This window comes from Seriola lalandi, unplaced genomic scaffold (assembly GCF_002814215.2).
Source record: "Seriola lalandi dorsalis isolate HSWRI2012SDOR001 ecotype SW California unplaced genomic scaffold, Sedor1 jcf7180002054655, whole genome shotgun sequence".
Lineage (NCBI taxonomy): Eukaryota > Metazoa > Chordata > Actinopteri > Carangiformes > Carangidae > Seriola > Seriola lalandi.
The window spans coordinates 313,046-327,622 of NW_019525208.1; the positions used below are offsets into that span (position 1 = coordinate 313,046).

Here is a 14,577-nt window from a genome sequence, read left to right on the forward strand (position 1 = left end):
CTCTCTGTGATCTACTCTCTGTGTTCTACTCTCTGTGATCTACTCTCTGTGATCTACTCTCTGTGTTCTACTCCCTGTGATCTACTCTCTGTGTTCTACTCTCTGTGATCTACTCCCTGTGATCTACTCTCTGTCTTCCACTCTCTGTGATCTACTCCCTGTGATCTACTCTCTGTGATCTACTCTCTGTGATCTACTCTCTGTGATCTACTCTCTGTGTTCTACTCTCTGTGTTCTACTCTCTGTGATCTACTCTCTGTGTTCTACTCTCTGTGATCTACTCTCTGTGATCTACTCTCTGTGATCTACTCTGTGTTCCACTCTCTGTCTTCCACTCTCTGTGTTCTACTCCCTGTGATCTACTCTCTGTGTTCTACTCTCTGTGATCTACTCCCTGTGATCTACTCTCTGTCTTCCACTCTCTGTGATCTACTCCCTGTGATCTACTCTCTGTCTTCTACTCTGATCTACTCTCTGTGATCTACTCTGTGTTCTACTCTCTGTGATCTACTCTGTTTTCTACTCTGATCTACTCTCTGTGTTCCACTCCGTGTTCTACTCTGTTTTCTACTCTGTTTTCTACTCTGATCTATGTGTGTTCTACTCTGTGTGATCTACTCTCTGTGATCTACTCTGTGCGATCTACTCTCTGTGATCTACTCTGTGTTTTACTCTCTGTGTTTTACTCTCTGTGATCTACTCTGTGTTTTCTACCCTGATCTACTATGTGTGTTCTACTCTCTGTGATCTACTCTGTGCGATCTACTCTCTGTGTTTTACTCTCTGTGATCTACTCTGTTTTCTACCCTGATCTACTATGTGTGATCTACTCTCTGTGATCTACTCTCTGTGTGATCTACTCTCTGTGATCTACTCTGTGTTTTCTACCCTGATCTACTATGTGTGTTCTACTCTGTGCGATCTACTCTCTGTGATCTACTCTGTGCTTCTACTCTCTGTGATCTACTCTGTGCAATCTGCTCTCTGTGATCTACTCTCTGTGTGATCTACTCTGTGCGATCTACTCTCTGTGATCTACTCTGTGCAATCTACTCTCTGTGATCTACTCTCTGTGATCTACTCTGTGCGATCTACTCTCTGTGATCTACTCTGTGCGATCTATCTCTGTGATCTACTCTGTGCGATCTACTCTGTGCGATCTACTCTCTCTGTGATCTACTCTATGCAATCTATTCTCTGTGATCTACTCTGTGATCTACTCTCTGTGATCTACTCTCTGTGATCCTCTCTGTGATCTACTCTGTGTTTTACTCTCTGTGATCTACTCTCTGTGATCTACTCTGTGATCTACTCTCTGTGATCTACTCTCTGTATTACTCTGCTGTCTTAAGGTCCGGATGTTGAGGAAGTCCAAGCAGAAGCAGAAGAAGTCTTCAGCCGGCCCAAAGGACGGGCGTTCAGAGAGTCCCTCCTCTAGAGACGGAGGACACTGACCGACCCGCCTGAACATCACAGTTGTCCCACTGTTTACCTGCTTCCTGCTGCACCTGAGAAGCCGTTGTGGTGCCGGCACCTAGCTGTGATGTCGCTCACGTGGCTTCGCAGGGACGACGATGCCGATCGGCCTGAAGGCTGAGGTTTAACCTTCACAGCCTGATTGTGGTGGGAGGAAAGACCGGGATCGCCTCAAGTTTGTCCCAGTCGGGATCACATTTCCGCCCTGCTGACTTAGCACTTACACAATTCACAACAACCATGGTTAATACTTAGCACCTGAAATTGACTTTTTTACTTAAAACTCAAGATAGTAAGTATCTAATACACTCATAATAGAGTTTCTGTAAAGACTGGGAAAGAGATGATATTGGATTTTGACAATTTCCCAGAATGGATAAGCTTCAGTTGAACAAAAAGAAAATGGAGAGGAGTATTTAACAGAAAGTTTCTGTCCAGATGTGACTGTATATGTTCAGTAAGTATCAGTATCAGTTGATATATTGTAAAAACTTTAGTTGTGAAAAATAATGTGCAGCTATAGAGTGATCATGACCTCCTCGTTAGTCGTTTTCTCTTTGCAAAATATGGAGAAACCGAATACTGAAGCGCTCCTGGAGAGACTGACGGGCAGTTTTCTAAGAAGCTGCAAACACGTTATGTTTTCTTCTTTTTCTCCTTCTTCTTCTGCTGGTGTGAAATCCTTTAGTAACATTGGTTTTCTGAATGTCAGAGAACAGCGTTGATGTTGCGGTGAAGCTCTCCAAAGCTAATGAACATGCAAAATCAAACAAGAAATCCCTGATTCTCTGAAACCACAGGGACCACTGAGCTGCATCAGTGTGTAGCACAGGTCAAGGGACTGATTAAAAGTTTAGATGAGTGTGAACCGTGGCACAGAGTGTTAACTGCAGATAAACTGTAAAGCCTGAAGCACAGTTTGTATTTTAGTCAAGGGGAAGCTTTTCTTTGTTAATGCTTAGAGTTTGAAGAAGCTTTTACTTTGGCAACTACATAGACTGTGATGAGGATATACATACACATATATATATATATATATGCATAAAAGTGTATATAAGTCCTGCTGTCAATGCTGTGTCACCAAATTAGTTTGGCTTCAAATTATCACCTTGTATTAAAATTATTAACTTTTGCAAAGCAGATTACTTTGCACAAGATATAGATCTTACATATACATATTTTTACATTATATATATATATATTATATACACAGACAGTGTTGTTGTGAAGGAAAATGTCTCTAGTTAAAACATTTTTGTTCCTATTGACTACAATAGAAACTGTGCTGTTGCTTTACCCTGTATTTTCAGTATGCTAGCGTACACAGCTGATTTTCTTCCCTGATAGCAGTTAGCTTTCTGTTGTGTTGTTGGAGCTTAAGTGCATTTTATGGAACAAGAGTATGAAGACGTGTCTGCGTCCAGTTCACTGAGCAGCAAACCTCTGGTACCTCTCTGCTGGTGATGTTAAGTACCATTTAACAACAGACAAGGACACAAACACTTCTCAATAAGCGGATGTGATGTTCACACTAGAAAATGTTAAAATTAGATTTCTTAAAGTGCCATCAGCAGCGCCCAAAACTAGCTAGAAAACAATCTATAACTAGTGATGTTACTAGCCTTGCAGCAGTTAGCTGGTCGGCTTAATCAAAATTCAAATTGTGAAGTAAAAGAAAGCAAAGACGAGAGTGAAATGTTGATGATAACAGTAGCTACATTACCAGCTCGGCGAGCTAGTTGCTAAGCTAGCTTACAATTAAAAATGAAACTTAAACTCAATTAATTTTAGGAGGAAAAATAAATGAAGGGTAACTATTGACTAAAATGTTAAACTACCATTACTAGCTTGGTCAGCTAGTAGCTGGTTTGCTAAAATTAGAGCCAAAACAAAACTGAACAAAACTCTGTGAATGTTTGAGGAACAAATACATTTGAGGACATGAATTTGGTCAAATGTGATAATAAATGTGACACTTTACTATTACAGGACTTTAGCTAGAAGACTAGCTAAGCTAAACTCAACTAGCAACATTGCCAGCATGGAAAACTTGTTAGCTAGCAGACTAGCTAGGTTGCTAAATAAATAATGAATAAAAGTAAACAAGGGACATACTGCTCTCACTGCAATGAGTTCGCCAATTCAAATTAATTTGATAAACTAAAGACATTGATAAATTAATAAAGGTAAAGAATATTGAATTCGGCCACTTGTTTGAGGGAATAATTTGTAATTTGAATATTACTGAACTGAACTTGAGACAAACGACTTGCATTCATTTATTTTGCTGTCAAAGGTTTATCAGAATATCACAAATCCATTATTGTAACCAGGCCCAACTTTCCACCATATTTCTGATTGTTGATGAGTGATTTCCCGCCTTTTTATACCCTGAACAACGTGCTTCAGCTGCCCGTTCATCAGTTTCTACTCAGACAGAAACCTGAGGAGGATTTTACAACAGAGGTGCTTCGTCCACATTCCCAGAGACGCAGTGTAAAGACACAGCTGTTAAAGACACAGCTGTTAAGGACAGTCATGTCTCATGCTGAAGGTCCCAGCTCTTGATGTAGCCACAACAGTATTTGATCACTGTGCTTTGGTTGTAACATTTACATTTTTTCAATTCTGCATTAACTGATTTATCTTGCTGTTTTTTGGTGCTAGAAGAAACAGTCTGTTACAGCTCTGAGCTTGACTCGAGATCTGAGGATCCTGTTTTCATTCAAAGCTTCAAACCAAAGTTCAGAGGCATCTTATGGATGAGAAAAGCAGGAAGTGAATTTCTGAATGATCTTCAGGTGGTTTCATGTACTGGATGTGATGAACTATGATCAGATTGAAGGTTTGTGGCTTTGAGTAAACAGAGGTCTGAGATCGACAGCTGATCCATCAGTGGCTGTTAGTTTGAAACTGCAGAGGGGCTGAAGCGTCTTGTACCGTTGCCTCTGTGCGTGCTGACAATAGGACGTAGCTGTGAGTGCACAAGTATCAGATACTGTCAGTGTTTTATTACATGCATGAAGTACTGTAGAGCTGAGTGTTGTTTTACAGCCGTTTTATCTTCACTCAGCTGTTACACAACCACAACTGCTGGTGCGACTCGTTTTAAACACCTAACCATATTTCACTTCACATTCCTGCTGATCATTTTCCAAATCCTCCCTCCATTTCGTTGCTTCCGGGAATCTGTAAATGTCCGTTTATTTTTGTAAAAATAAACTTCCACAGACATGAAACTTCACATGGAGATAATCCATCACCGTCAGCTGCAGAGAGTTCACGTCCTGCAGGGCTTCAAAAGTCAGAAAAGCCCTTTAATCATGTATCCAACATGTATTTGTTCAGGCTGGTGTGGACAGTGATGTTCCCTATAAAATGTTTTTATATTCATTTCAACAAAACCTGTCGGGGAATCTCCAGTTCCATGTTATATAAAATCAGTATGTGGACTTTAAATAAGTGGGTTATTTTTCAATTGGTTAATCCATCCCTCCATTTATTCATCCATTTTCTCAAGGTCGTTTTTAATGAAGAATTAAAAACACTCGTTAAATACTTGTTAAATAATTCTAGGTCACATGTCCCTCGCGGTTCTCAGTGATCTTTGATCCTTGGACCGCTTGACCATGAAAAGATGTTGAACTGAACTCGTGGCGTCAAGCAGGAAGTTTATCTTCTCTTCTCTGCAAGCTGATTTTCATATAAAATCCGTCAGCTCTGAAGAGCGGAGCTGCGATTCACAGGAATAAAAAAGTTCATGAAAAAAGCACAAAAGATCCTGAAGCTCATGTTCCAGCACTGACGAGTTTCACCTGTTCAGACTCAACATCAGGCTGAAGAGACGAATCCGAACTGATGTTGACAAAGCTCAACAAGAGAATCGACAGGCTTTTATTCTGAAACATTAGTTCTTCAAAGGTAGAAAGCAACACTAAAGCTCAAATATACATATAATAAAAAGAAGGAATTATTCTTGACAGCAGAACGAGCTGAACACCAGGTTCAATGATGTTTCATGTACTTTCTTTAAGGTTTGTATTTGATGTTTACATTGAACATTTATATTAAATGTGTTGAGCTCGTCCACATATTCACTTCATTTAAAAACTCACACATTCACTTTGTTTCACAGTAAAACAGTGAATGTGTTTGAACTGGACTTCAGGTTCTTTGCTTCTCAGACTGACGACACACTGAACAATGATTCCATCATTTCATCAAATGGAAATATTCTACATTTCTGCTGCTAAATCTTCAGGCTGCAACGAACACACGGTATTTTCATTATTGATTAATGTGTCAATAATTTTTTCGATTAATTTCTTTGTGTATATAATATCCATCTTTCAGATTAGTTTGACCAGAAATGTTCAGCTTAAGTTCAGTAGCTGCAGCAGAATCACTGAAACTTTTAATTATCAAAATAGTAATTTTTCTGTTCGATCTCCTGATCAACAAAACTGATTATTTCAACTCTGCTTTGTTTTAAACGGATTTCCTCCAGATTCATCTCGACAGGTTTTATAAATGGAGTAAAAGACAGAAAACCTCAGTGGGGTCGTTTTATTCCGTCACAGCAGCAAACGCTGACTCTCATAATTCATGTGTCTGTTATTTTCTTCAATAATCGACTGATTGTTGAGTTGATAAAATGTCAGAAAGTCAAACAGTGGAACAGTTTCCTGTCAGAGGGAACTGGAGAAACTGGAACCAGTGACGTCTAAAATGAATCAGTTATCGGCCCTTTCATTTTCTGTCAGTCATCTGGGCTGTGACGTCTCGCTTGGTTGGGTCAGTGACGGGGTCAGCAGGGGCCCGAGAACAGGGTTTGGTCCCGGGGCCCCTCAGCAGGGGCCCGAGAACAGGGTTTGGTCCCGGGGCCCCTCAGCAGGTTCAGCCTTCAGTTCGTCTCCCTCCAAATTCATTTTTCCTTTTTCTCGTCATTGCCAAACTCACCGACGCCACAAACCCTTTTTATGTTGAATGTTAAAAATGTGCTTTAACGACGTTTTCTGCTTCTCTGCATCCGTCGTGCCTCGTAGTGTCCGACGTACCTGTCGATGTTAAGCCCCGCCCATCAGGAAGCAGGAAGTGGTTTGGTGTGAGGGTTGAAGTCTGGTAGTGCCTCATCGAAACGCTTCGACACCCTCAGTGTGTGTGTGTGTGTGTGTGTGTGTGTGTGTGTGTGTGTGTGTGTGTGTGTGTGTGTGTGTGTGTGCTTCCTGTCGGTGCAGTAGTGTATTCACCTCTAACGTGCTAAGCTAACATGTTAAGCTAACGTGCCTCCAAATGTCACTTGTATGTAGTTTTGGTTTTTGCTGTAATTTTGTTTTTACCTGAAGTTTATCGAATAGATGACATGTATATTTTTTTAGTTTAACTGTCAATTGCACTAATTGTTTTACAGACGCTCTTAGATGTGATGTTCAGGATTATTAATGTTGTAATAATAAAGCTAAATATATAATACATATATTATATATATATATATATATGCGTGTGTGTTTAAATAATGATTCTTATATGTGTTTAATCACAATAAACTAAAGACCATCTAAGAATTAATGACATGTTGTTTCTGTCACATTTTAGTTTTTGTTTATTTTCTGTTCCTGTAAATTAAAAAAGTAAAAGTCCTGCATTCAAAATGTCACCAAAATAAAAGTCTGGGCATGTCATTTGCCTTACAGCCTTACATCATACAATATTAATAATTAATGATTGATAATGACAGTATTCAGTCAGATGCAGTGTCTTAAGGGAGCTCAGAGGAGGACCCAGTGTGTGTGACAGTGAACGCCACATCACCACATTTTTATAATCTTTAAAAATTATTTTTAGATGTTGAAGAATTTTATATTTTATTATGTTTTTGGGTTGTGAACGTAACTTTTACAAGGATTTTACAACATTATGTAAAGTATAAATCCACAGGTTTGGTTCATGAGGTGTGGTGATGTTGTGTTTGACCAGCAGGGGGCAGAAGGCCAACAACTTACCCTGAATCAAAGACAGTTTATGATGGAGAAGAGGAGTCACTCTGCACTTCTGCAGGTGTCACATGACTTCCTCTAGTGTCTTCTCGCCCTGCAGCATTTAATAATAACAGTAGAGTGATGGTACAGAAACAGGACCGTTAACTGAGGAGACTAGTTACTAGTTACTACTAGTTACACTTGCAAGTTGTTGAAAAAATTAATTTAAAGTTTGATCTAAATTAAACGTGCTGTAAAAAAAAAAAAAACCTTGGACATGTCATTTGGCATAATTTTAGGAAGTCTGGGAATTTCATTATATATAATGAAAAAAGAAAAGAGATTAAATCCTTTTCAATGATAAACTGTAAAATTGACCTTTAGCACATTGGTCCTGCATCAGATAGTGAGTTTCATGTCTGCAGTGCTGCTGATTTCAGGGGCGTTTTGTTACTTTTCTGCAGTTGATAAGAAATGAACGACATCATTTATATTTTTAAAACAAAGTTGTGACGATTATTTTGATTATCAATTAATCTGATTATTGGATTTTTTTTTACAAAAAACAGCTGTTAAAAGGTGATGTTAACACACAGCTCAGCTGATGCAGCACAAACAGAGGGAAACAGAACAAACCAAAGGAGACAGCTCACAACAGAAGAAGAAGAAAAGTCAAAATAAAATTATCTTTATTATCATGTATTCTTAAATTATAATAAATTTAATTAAAAATAAATAATAATTATTGTTATTGCCACAGTCATTGTTGACACCATCTTCACTATAATTACCATAGAGGAGTTTTTTTTTTTTTTAACTAACAATAACTTTTATTATTTCGTCTTTTTCCGGTAGTTACGGGTTTACAGAATTAATGAAGTTGGCTAATTACTGCAGCCATGTAATCAGACCTATTTTAAATATTTCAGTCCTCGGAGTGAGACCTCTTCGTTTGTTAGCTCCTCTCTGGTTGAGTCGCACGTCAGAGGGAAATTCCAGTGGGGAAGGAAACAACTTTATGAAGCTCTGACACAAATCTGGTCTCACCTGCAGGAACCTGTCGCGTGTTCTTTAGGGAATAAAAATCACTTCATTAACTCGGATTAAAATAATTTCTCTTTATAAAGTGTAATGACGCGGTCGTGTCGCGTCATGACGCACTCCAGTTGAACTATAGTCGCTGTAATGGATACACTGGTTCAGCACGGGCATGGCGAAGTGATGAGCAGAAGTCAATTGAATTGAAGTGAACTGTCACTCATAGTTGATGTTGAGAAGCCGACTGTTCACCTGAGCGAGCTAAACAGGTAAGAACACGTTAACTACCCGCTGTGTGAAACACCTGAACTACACGGTTGTAAGTGTTAATCATTAATCTTGTCGTTATCCGCTACAACACTGGGACTTGGCAGCTCGCTTTGTTATGCTACTCACTTCCTTATTAACCAGGTAACTTTGAGAAGTCGCACCAGACTCCGTGTTAAAAATGGGAGCTTAAAGTTTCCGTTCATGTCAGCAAAGACACACGAGACTTTCCTCAGCAGTCAGGACATGTTTCATACTTATGGAAACCACCGGTTAATTCGGCATCTATATATCCGACATGAAGTCTTTGTTTTAGTCTAAACTTTTACTTTTCTTCAGCTTCACTCGCTGGATTTCCTCGAACCGCCGCCCGCACTCTCTCGGCAGCAGAGGAGTCGCAGTGGCTGAGCGGACAACCTGTACAGAAAGATTCAACTCTGATTTAAAGTGAACTGTCATGTCGTTTTTACACTTGTCTGCAACATGTCTGGGCTCATTAGACTCTAATATTAATAGATTTATGTTCTGCAGTTCAAGGTCCTAAGGTGAAAAGTGAACAACTCTTTAATTGGCAGATTTCTGAACGGAGTTTCGTGTTGTGTTTTACGTTCGGCGCCTACGGTGTGAGAGCTAGCTCCAAGTTAGCTCCAAGTTAGCTCCCAGTTAGCTCCCAGTTAGCTCCCAGTTAGCACGCACAGGTAGCGGCTCGGCTCTTTGAGGACGCCCCAGGACACGGGGCCGACATGAACCGCAGCGCTGCCCGCACTGTGGACGCGTTGGCCGGTAACAGCTGTCTGAAAACGGCCACTTTAACGACAGAAACTACCAGAACAGTCCGGTAGTGCTAGCTGTTAGCCACGGAGCTAGCATGGTTTAAACAGGCGCGTTCACGTGCGGGAACGCGCGACGCTAAATAGCAACAAGTGTCAGGGGAATCAGTAACCAATAATCAATGATAAATAATAATAATAATAATGAACTTTCTGTGACGCAGCGCTCTGCGTAGAAATGATCCACTGAAGAGGAATCAGTGTTTATTTAATATTAGTGATTGCTCACATCATCTTCATCCTCCTCCTCCTCATCAGTTCATCAGACTTGTATTTACCTCTTGAATTAACCTCCTGAGGGGCGGAGTCCCCTGGAGCTGAAAGCTGATTATCTGATTTATTGATTAGTGGATTGACAGAATTAGTTTTCAGTTAAAATTCACCGGTTCCAGTTTTCTGTGGCAGTAAACTCAACTTTGTGTCTCTGACTTCAGGCAGGTTTCAGGAGTAACGAGGCATTTCTCATCTCATCGATTGGCAGAGAGAGTAACTCAGAGATATCGATAATGAAAGTAATTGTTGTTTGCAGTTCTATGAGGGAACAATACGATATTAAAGTAAAATAATTGATCATTTAAACTAGATTTTGACAGAGTCCCTCCAGTAGACCAGCTCCAGAGGACGGAGGGTGGCCGTCCTGTCAGAGTTGATTAATGAAACTTAGCCTCCTCTGTTACTGAGTCTACACTGACTTTACACTGTTGTGTTGTGTTTGACCTTTACAGACACCATGGCTGAAGACGACCACTACCTTCATACTAACAACCCGGTAAGTTTACTTTCACACAGGTGTTGTATCTGGAAATGTTGTTTCTCTTTACAGTGAGGAACACAAATATCTCAGATCTGTAAGATCTGATCCAGGACGTCTCCGTCTCTCAGCAGCTGATAAAGTCAAGAAACATCAGGAACAAAAAGTTATGATTTATCAGAATTGAAGAAGCTCTGCCCATTTAAAGTCAGTACAGTACAACAATAAGACTGTTGTACTGACCTGATGTCTTCCACAGGGAATCATCAGGTCTTCAAAGTCTTAGACGGAGACATAAGTGCCAGAAGCTGCTCAGTCTTTTCCTCTGTAACAAACACTGACAACAGCATTGTCTTATAATGTGCTAGTTAATAATTAGTTAATCAAGTTAATCCATCAATGAATTTTCTTTATCTGGCTCCAGGTCTCATTGAATGATGAATTATATTATTATTATTATGACAGAAATGTGAATAAATTCATTATTACAGGACAGATATTTTCCCTCCGTTTCCATGGTTCTTTTCATCTTACCTTTACTGTGGAGAACTCTGTAAATCACACATACATGTACATTTACACACGTGTCCATGTCGACTTTCCTTGTGCAGTTTGAACTGACACAGAGCGACGTCACGTGAAGCTTCCTGGATCCTGCAGACGTGACTATTAAACTTAAAACTGCTCCGTGTTTGATTTGACATGTTTTATATTTAATGCATTTAAGCAGTAGTGATTATTCTATTAATCGTTTATTGATTAATCTGCAGCTGTTGTGATAATCGATTAATGGTTTTACTCTCTGAAGACGAGACTAAACAATTTAAGGATTAATCAGGAATGTCTGTCAGGTTAATGAGAATAATCTCTAGAGGAATCCTCTGATTATTATTTATGGCCTGATGAGACTCTGAGGGACCGAGATCCAGGTCCTGATGGTGGTCAGGACTGTCACGGTCCTGGAACGAGACCAGACTTAAAGTCTGACATGAATTGTTAAAGAGTGAATAGACGTCACATGAGAATCAGATGATGGTTCATGTGTTCGTGGTCTCAGACGTTTCATACCGTGTCTCCATGTTCACGTCCTGACGTCAGGTTTGACTTTTCCCTGCAGATTTTTGACATGATGGATCCGTCGTGGGAGTTTCCACACTTCACGGCGATGCCACAGACCACGTCTCTGAGGACAGGTGAGGGTTTGTGCAGGTGTCTCAGATCAGATCAGTTTCTGAACATATCAAACGGTCGTGTCGGGGTCGCAGCTCGATCATCTCGATCATCTCGTCTTCAATTAACAGAAGGTTAAAGTTTGAAGTTTGCTTGAATTGAATGAAAAGGAAGGTGTTAGTACAGCATCCCATCAAGACTAACTCTATCTAACGACATCACCTGAGGGCAGAGCTGTCTACTAACTGAGGAGCTGACTGTTGTAGGGCGTCAGTCTGATTTCTTCATCTTAACTTGATTTATGAATAATTCTGTCAGAAAAGGAAGTGATGTTTAAAGCTCCTCCAGTGTAAAGGTCTGTGTCCATGTGTAGTTTGATTATAGATCAGCTCTAGCTTCTATATTAATACTGTGAAAGTATCAAAGCCTCAGTCCACAGAGAAATGCACACAGCCTGTATTCAGAAACTGAGCCTTAAAACCAGCCGTCAGGACTTCTGGAACTTTGTGATGTCACAACAAAGCAGTCACCAAGCCCCGCCCACCTGGACCCACCATCCAAACCTTGCAGGATTTGGATGGTGAGAGGAGGCTGCTCACCCTGTAATTTCAACATCAGAAACAGAACTTTCTCTTCGGGAAAACCAATGTACATGTCTATAAAAATGAAATGTGATGAAGTTAAAGTGAGAGAGGAGTTTCATGACGCCGCGGTCTAAGTCCTCTGTGGTGAGTGTGGGACAGCGTCTCTGCTCTCACTTCCCTGTCGGCGTCCACACGTCGCTGCTCTGAACTAAAGACAGCAACAGCTTTCAGATCAAGTCAGTGGCTCTAAATGTGAAGGAACAGGGGAAACTATCTCCTGTACATTTACATGTGAGTAACATGTGATTCATCAGCGGATGCAGCTTCAGTTCCTCCATCACATACAGCAGTGGAGGAGGTTAGAGGTCACATCAGCATGCTCTGGTGCAGGTGCTGCTTTGAGACCAGTTACTGTCCAGCTGATTATAAATAGAAGAAGTAGAATGAGTGACGACCTGTTAATGTGTAGTTTAGTTCAGCTGTGGTGCAGCTCAACCGGAGTGAACTGACAGACCAGGTAGTTCAAGGTCAGTTGTCTTTATGAAAATACACCAGTGTTAAAATCATTTTAGGAAAAATCCAAGGGTAAAACACTATGATATTAATCTGTTAAATTAATTAAGAAAAGGTTTTAAATATTTATTTGTTTTACTGGAGTATCATTTCATTTGTGTCTGGCTTTTACATCAGGAGCTGTGATTGGTTTTAATCAGTTATAGTCACAGACGATGGTCACAAGCATGGAAGAGATTCATGTCTGTTTGTGGTTGTTTTTGTCTCTTTGTGGTTGTTTTTGTCTCTTCCCGGTTGTTTTTGTCTCTTCCCGGTTGTTTTTGTCTCTTCCCGGTTGTTTTTGTCTGTTCCCGGTTGTTTTTGTTTCTTTGTAGTTGTTTTTGTCTCTTTGTGGTTGTTTTTGTCTCTTCCCGGTTGTTTTTGTCTCTTCCCGGTTGTTTTTGTCTCTTCCCGGTTGTTTTTGTCTGTTCCCGGTTGTTTTTGTTTCTTTGTGGTTGTTTTTGTTTCTTTGTGGTTGTTTTTGTCTCTTCCCGGTTGTTTTTGTCTCTTTGTAGTTGTTTTTGTCTCTTCCCGGTTGTTTTTGTCTCTTTGTGGTTGTTTTTGTTTCTTTGTGGTTGTTTTTGTCTCTTTGTAGTTGTTTTTGTCTCTTCCTGGTTGTTTTTGTCTCTTTGTAGTTGTTTTTGTCTCTTTGTAGTTGTTTTTGTCTCTTCCCGGTTGTTTTTGTCTCTTTGTAGTTGTTTTTGTCTCTTTGATGTTGTTTTTGTCTCTTCCCGGTTGTTTTTGTCTCTTTGATGTTGTTTTTGTCTCTTCCCGGTTGTTTTTGTCTCTTCCCGGTTGTTTTTGTCTCTTCTCGGTTGTTTTTGTCTCTTCCCGGTTGTTTTTGTCTCTTCCCGGTTGTTTTTGTCTCTTTGTAGTTGTTTTTGTCTCTTTCTCGGTTGTTTTTGTCTCTTCCCGGTTGTTTTTGTCTCTTCCCGGTTGTTTTTGTCTCTTCGTGGTTGTTTTTGTCTCTTCCCGGTTGTTTTTGTCTCTTCGCGGTTGTTTTTGTCTCTTTGCGGTTGTTTTTGTCTCTTCCCGGTTGTTTTTGTCTCTTCCCGGTTGTTTTTGTCTCTTCCCGGTTGTTTTTGTCTCTTTGTGGTTGTTTTTGTCTCTTTCCGGTTGTTTTTGTCTCTTTGTAGTTGTTTTTGTCTCTTTGTAGTTGTTTTTGTCTCTTCCCGGTTGTTTTTGTCTCTTCCCGGTTGTTTTTGTCTCTTCCCGGTTGTTTTTGTCTCTTTGATGTTGTTTTTGTCTCTTCCCGGTTGTTTTTGTCTCTTCCCGGTTGTTTTTGTCTCTTTGTGGTTGTTTTTGTCTCTTCCCGGTTGTTTTTGTCCGTTTGTGGTTGTTTTTGTCTCTTCCCGGTTGTTTTTGTCTCTTTGTAGTTGTTTCTGTCTCTTTGTAGTTTTTTTTGTGTCTTCCCGGTTGTTTTTGTCTTTTCCCGGTTGTTTTTGTCTCTTCCCGGATGTTTTTGTCTCTTTGTAGTTGTTTTGTCTCTTCCCGGTTGTTTTTGTCTCTTCCCGGTTGTTTTTGTCTCTTTGTAGTTGTTTTTGTCTCTTTGTAGTTGTTTCTGTCTCTTTGTAGTTGTTTTTGTCTCTTTGTGGTTTTTTTTTGTCTCTTCCTGGTTGTTTTTGTCTGTTCTCGGTTGTTTTTTGTTTCTTTGTAGTTGTTTTTGTCTCTTTGTGGTTGTTTTTGTCTGTTCTCGGTTGTTTTGTCTCTTCCCGGTTGTTTTTGTCTCTTTGTGGTTGTTTTTGTCTGTTCTCGGTTGTTTTTGTCTCTTCCTGGTTGTTTTTGTCTGTTCTCGGTTGTTTTTTGTTTCTTTGTAGTTGTTTTTGTCTCTTTGTGGTTGTTTTTGTCTGTTCTCGGTTGTTTTGTCTCTTCCCGGTTGTTTTTGTCTCTTCCCGGTTGCTTTTGTCTCTTTGTAGTTGTTTTTGTCTCTT

The 14,577-nt window shown here is 39.9% G+C and overlaps 2 protein-coding genes across 2 annotated transcripts in view; both read left to right on the plus strand.

The window, feature by feature from the left end:
- Window positions 1–7,044, plus strand: part of dgkq (diacylglycerol kinase theta) — a 30,505-nt gene extending 23,461 nt beyond the window's left edge. The window contains exon 23 of the mRNA XM_023420675.2: window positions 1,353–7,044. Within this exon, the coding sequence (XP_023276443.1) occupies window positions 1,353–1,454 (102 nt within the window). The 3' untranslated portion in view covers window positions 1,455–7,044. The remainder of the gene's footprint in view (window positions 1–1,352) is intronic.
- Window positions 7,045–8,438: 1,394 nt separating this feature from the next.
- The window catches only part of nfkb1 (nuclear factor of kappa light polypeptide gene enhancer in B-cells 1), a 33,677-nt gene continuing 27,538 nt past the window's right edge, over window positions 8,439–14,577 (plus strand). The window contains exons 1-3 of the mRNA XM_023420682.2: window positions 8,439–8,761; window positions 10,315–10,358; window positions 11,458–11,533. Of these exons, the coding sequence (XP_023276450.2) occupies window positions 10,320–10,358; window positions 11,458–11,533 (115 nt within the window). The 5' untranslated portion in view covers window positions 8,439–8,761; window positions 10,315–10,319. The remainder of the gene's footprint in view (window positions 8,762–10,314; window positions 10,359–11,457; window positions 11,534–14,577) is intronic.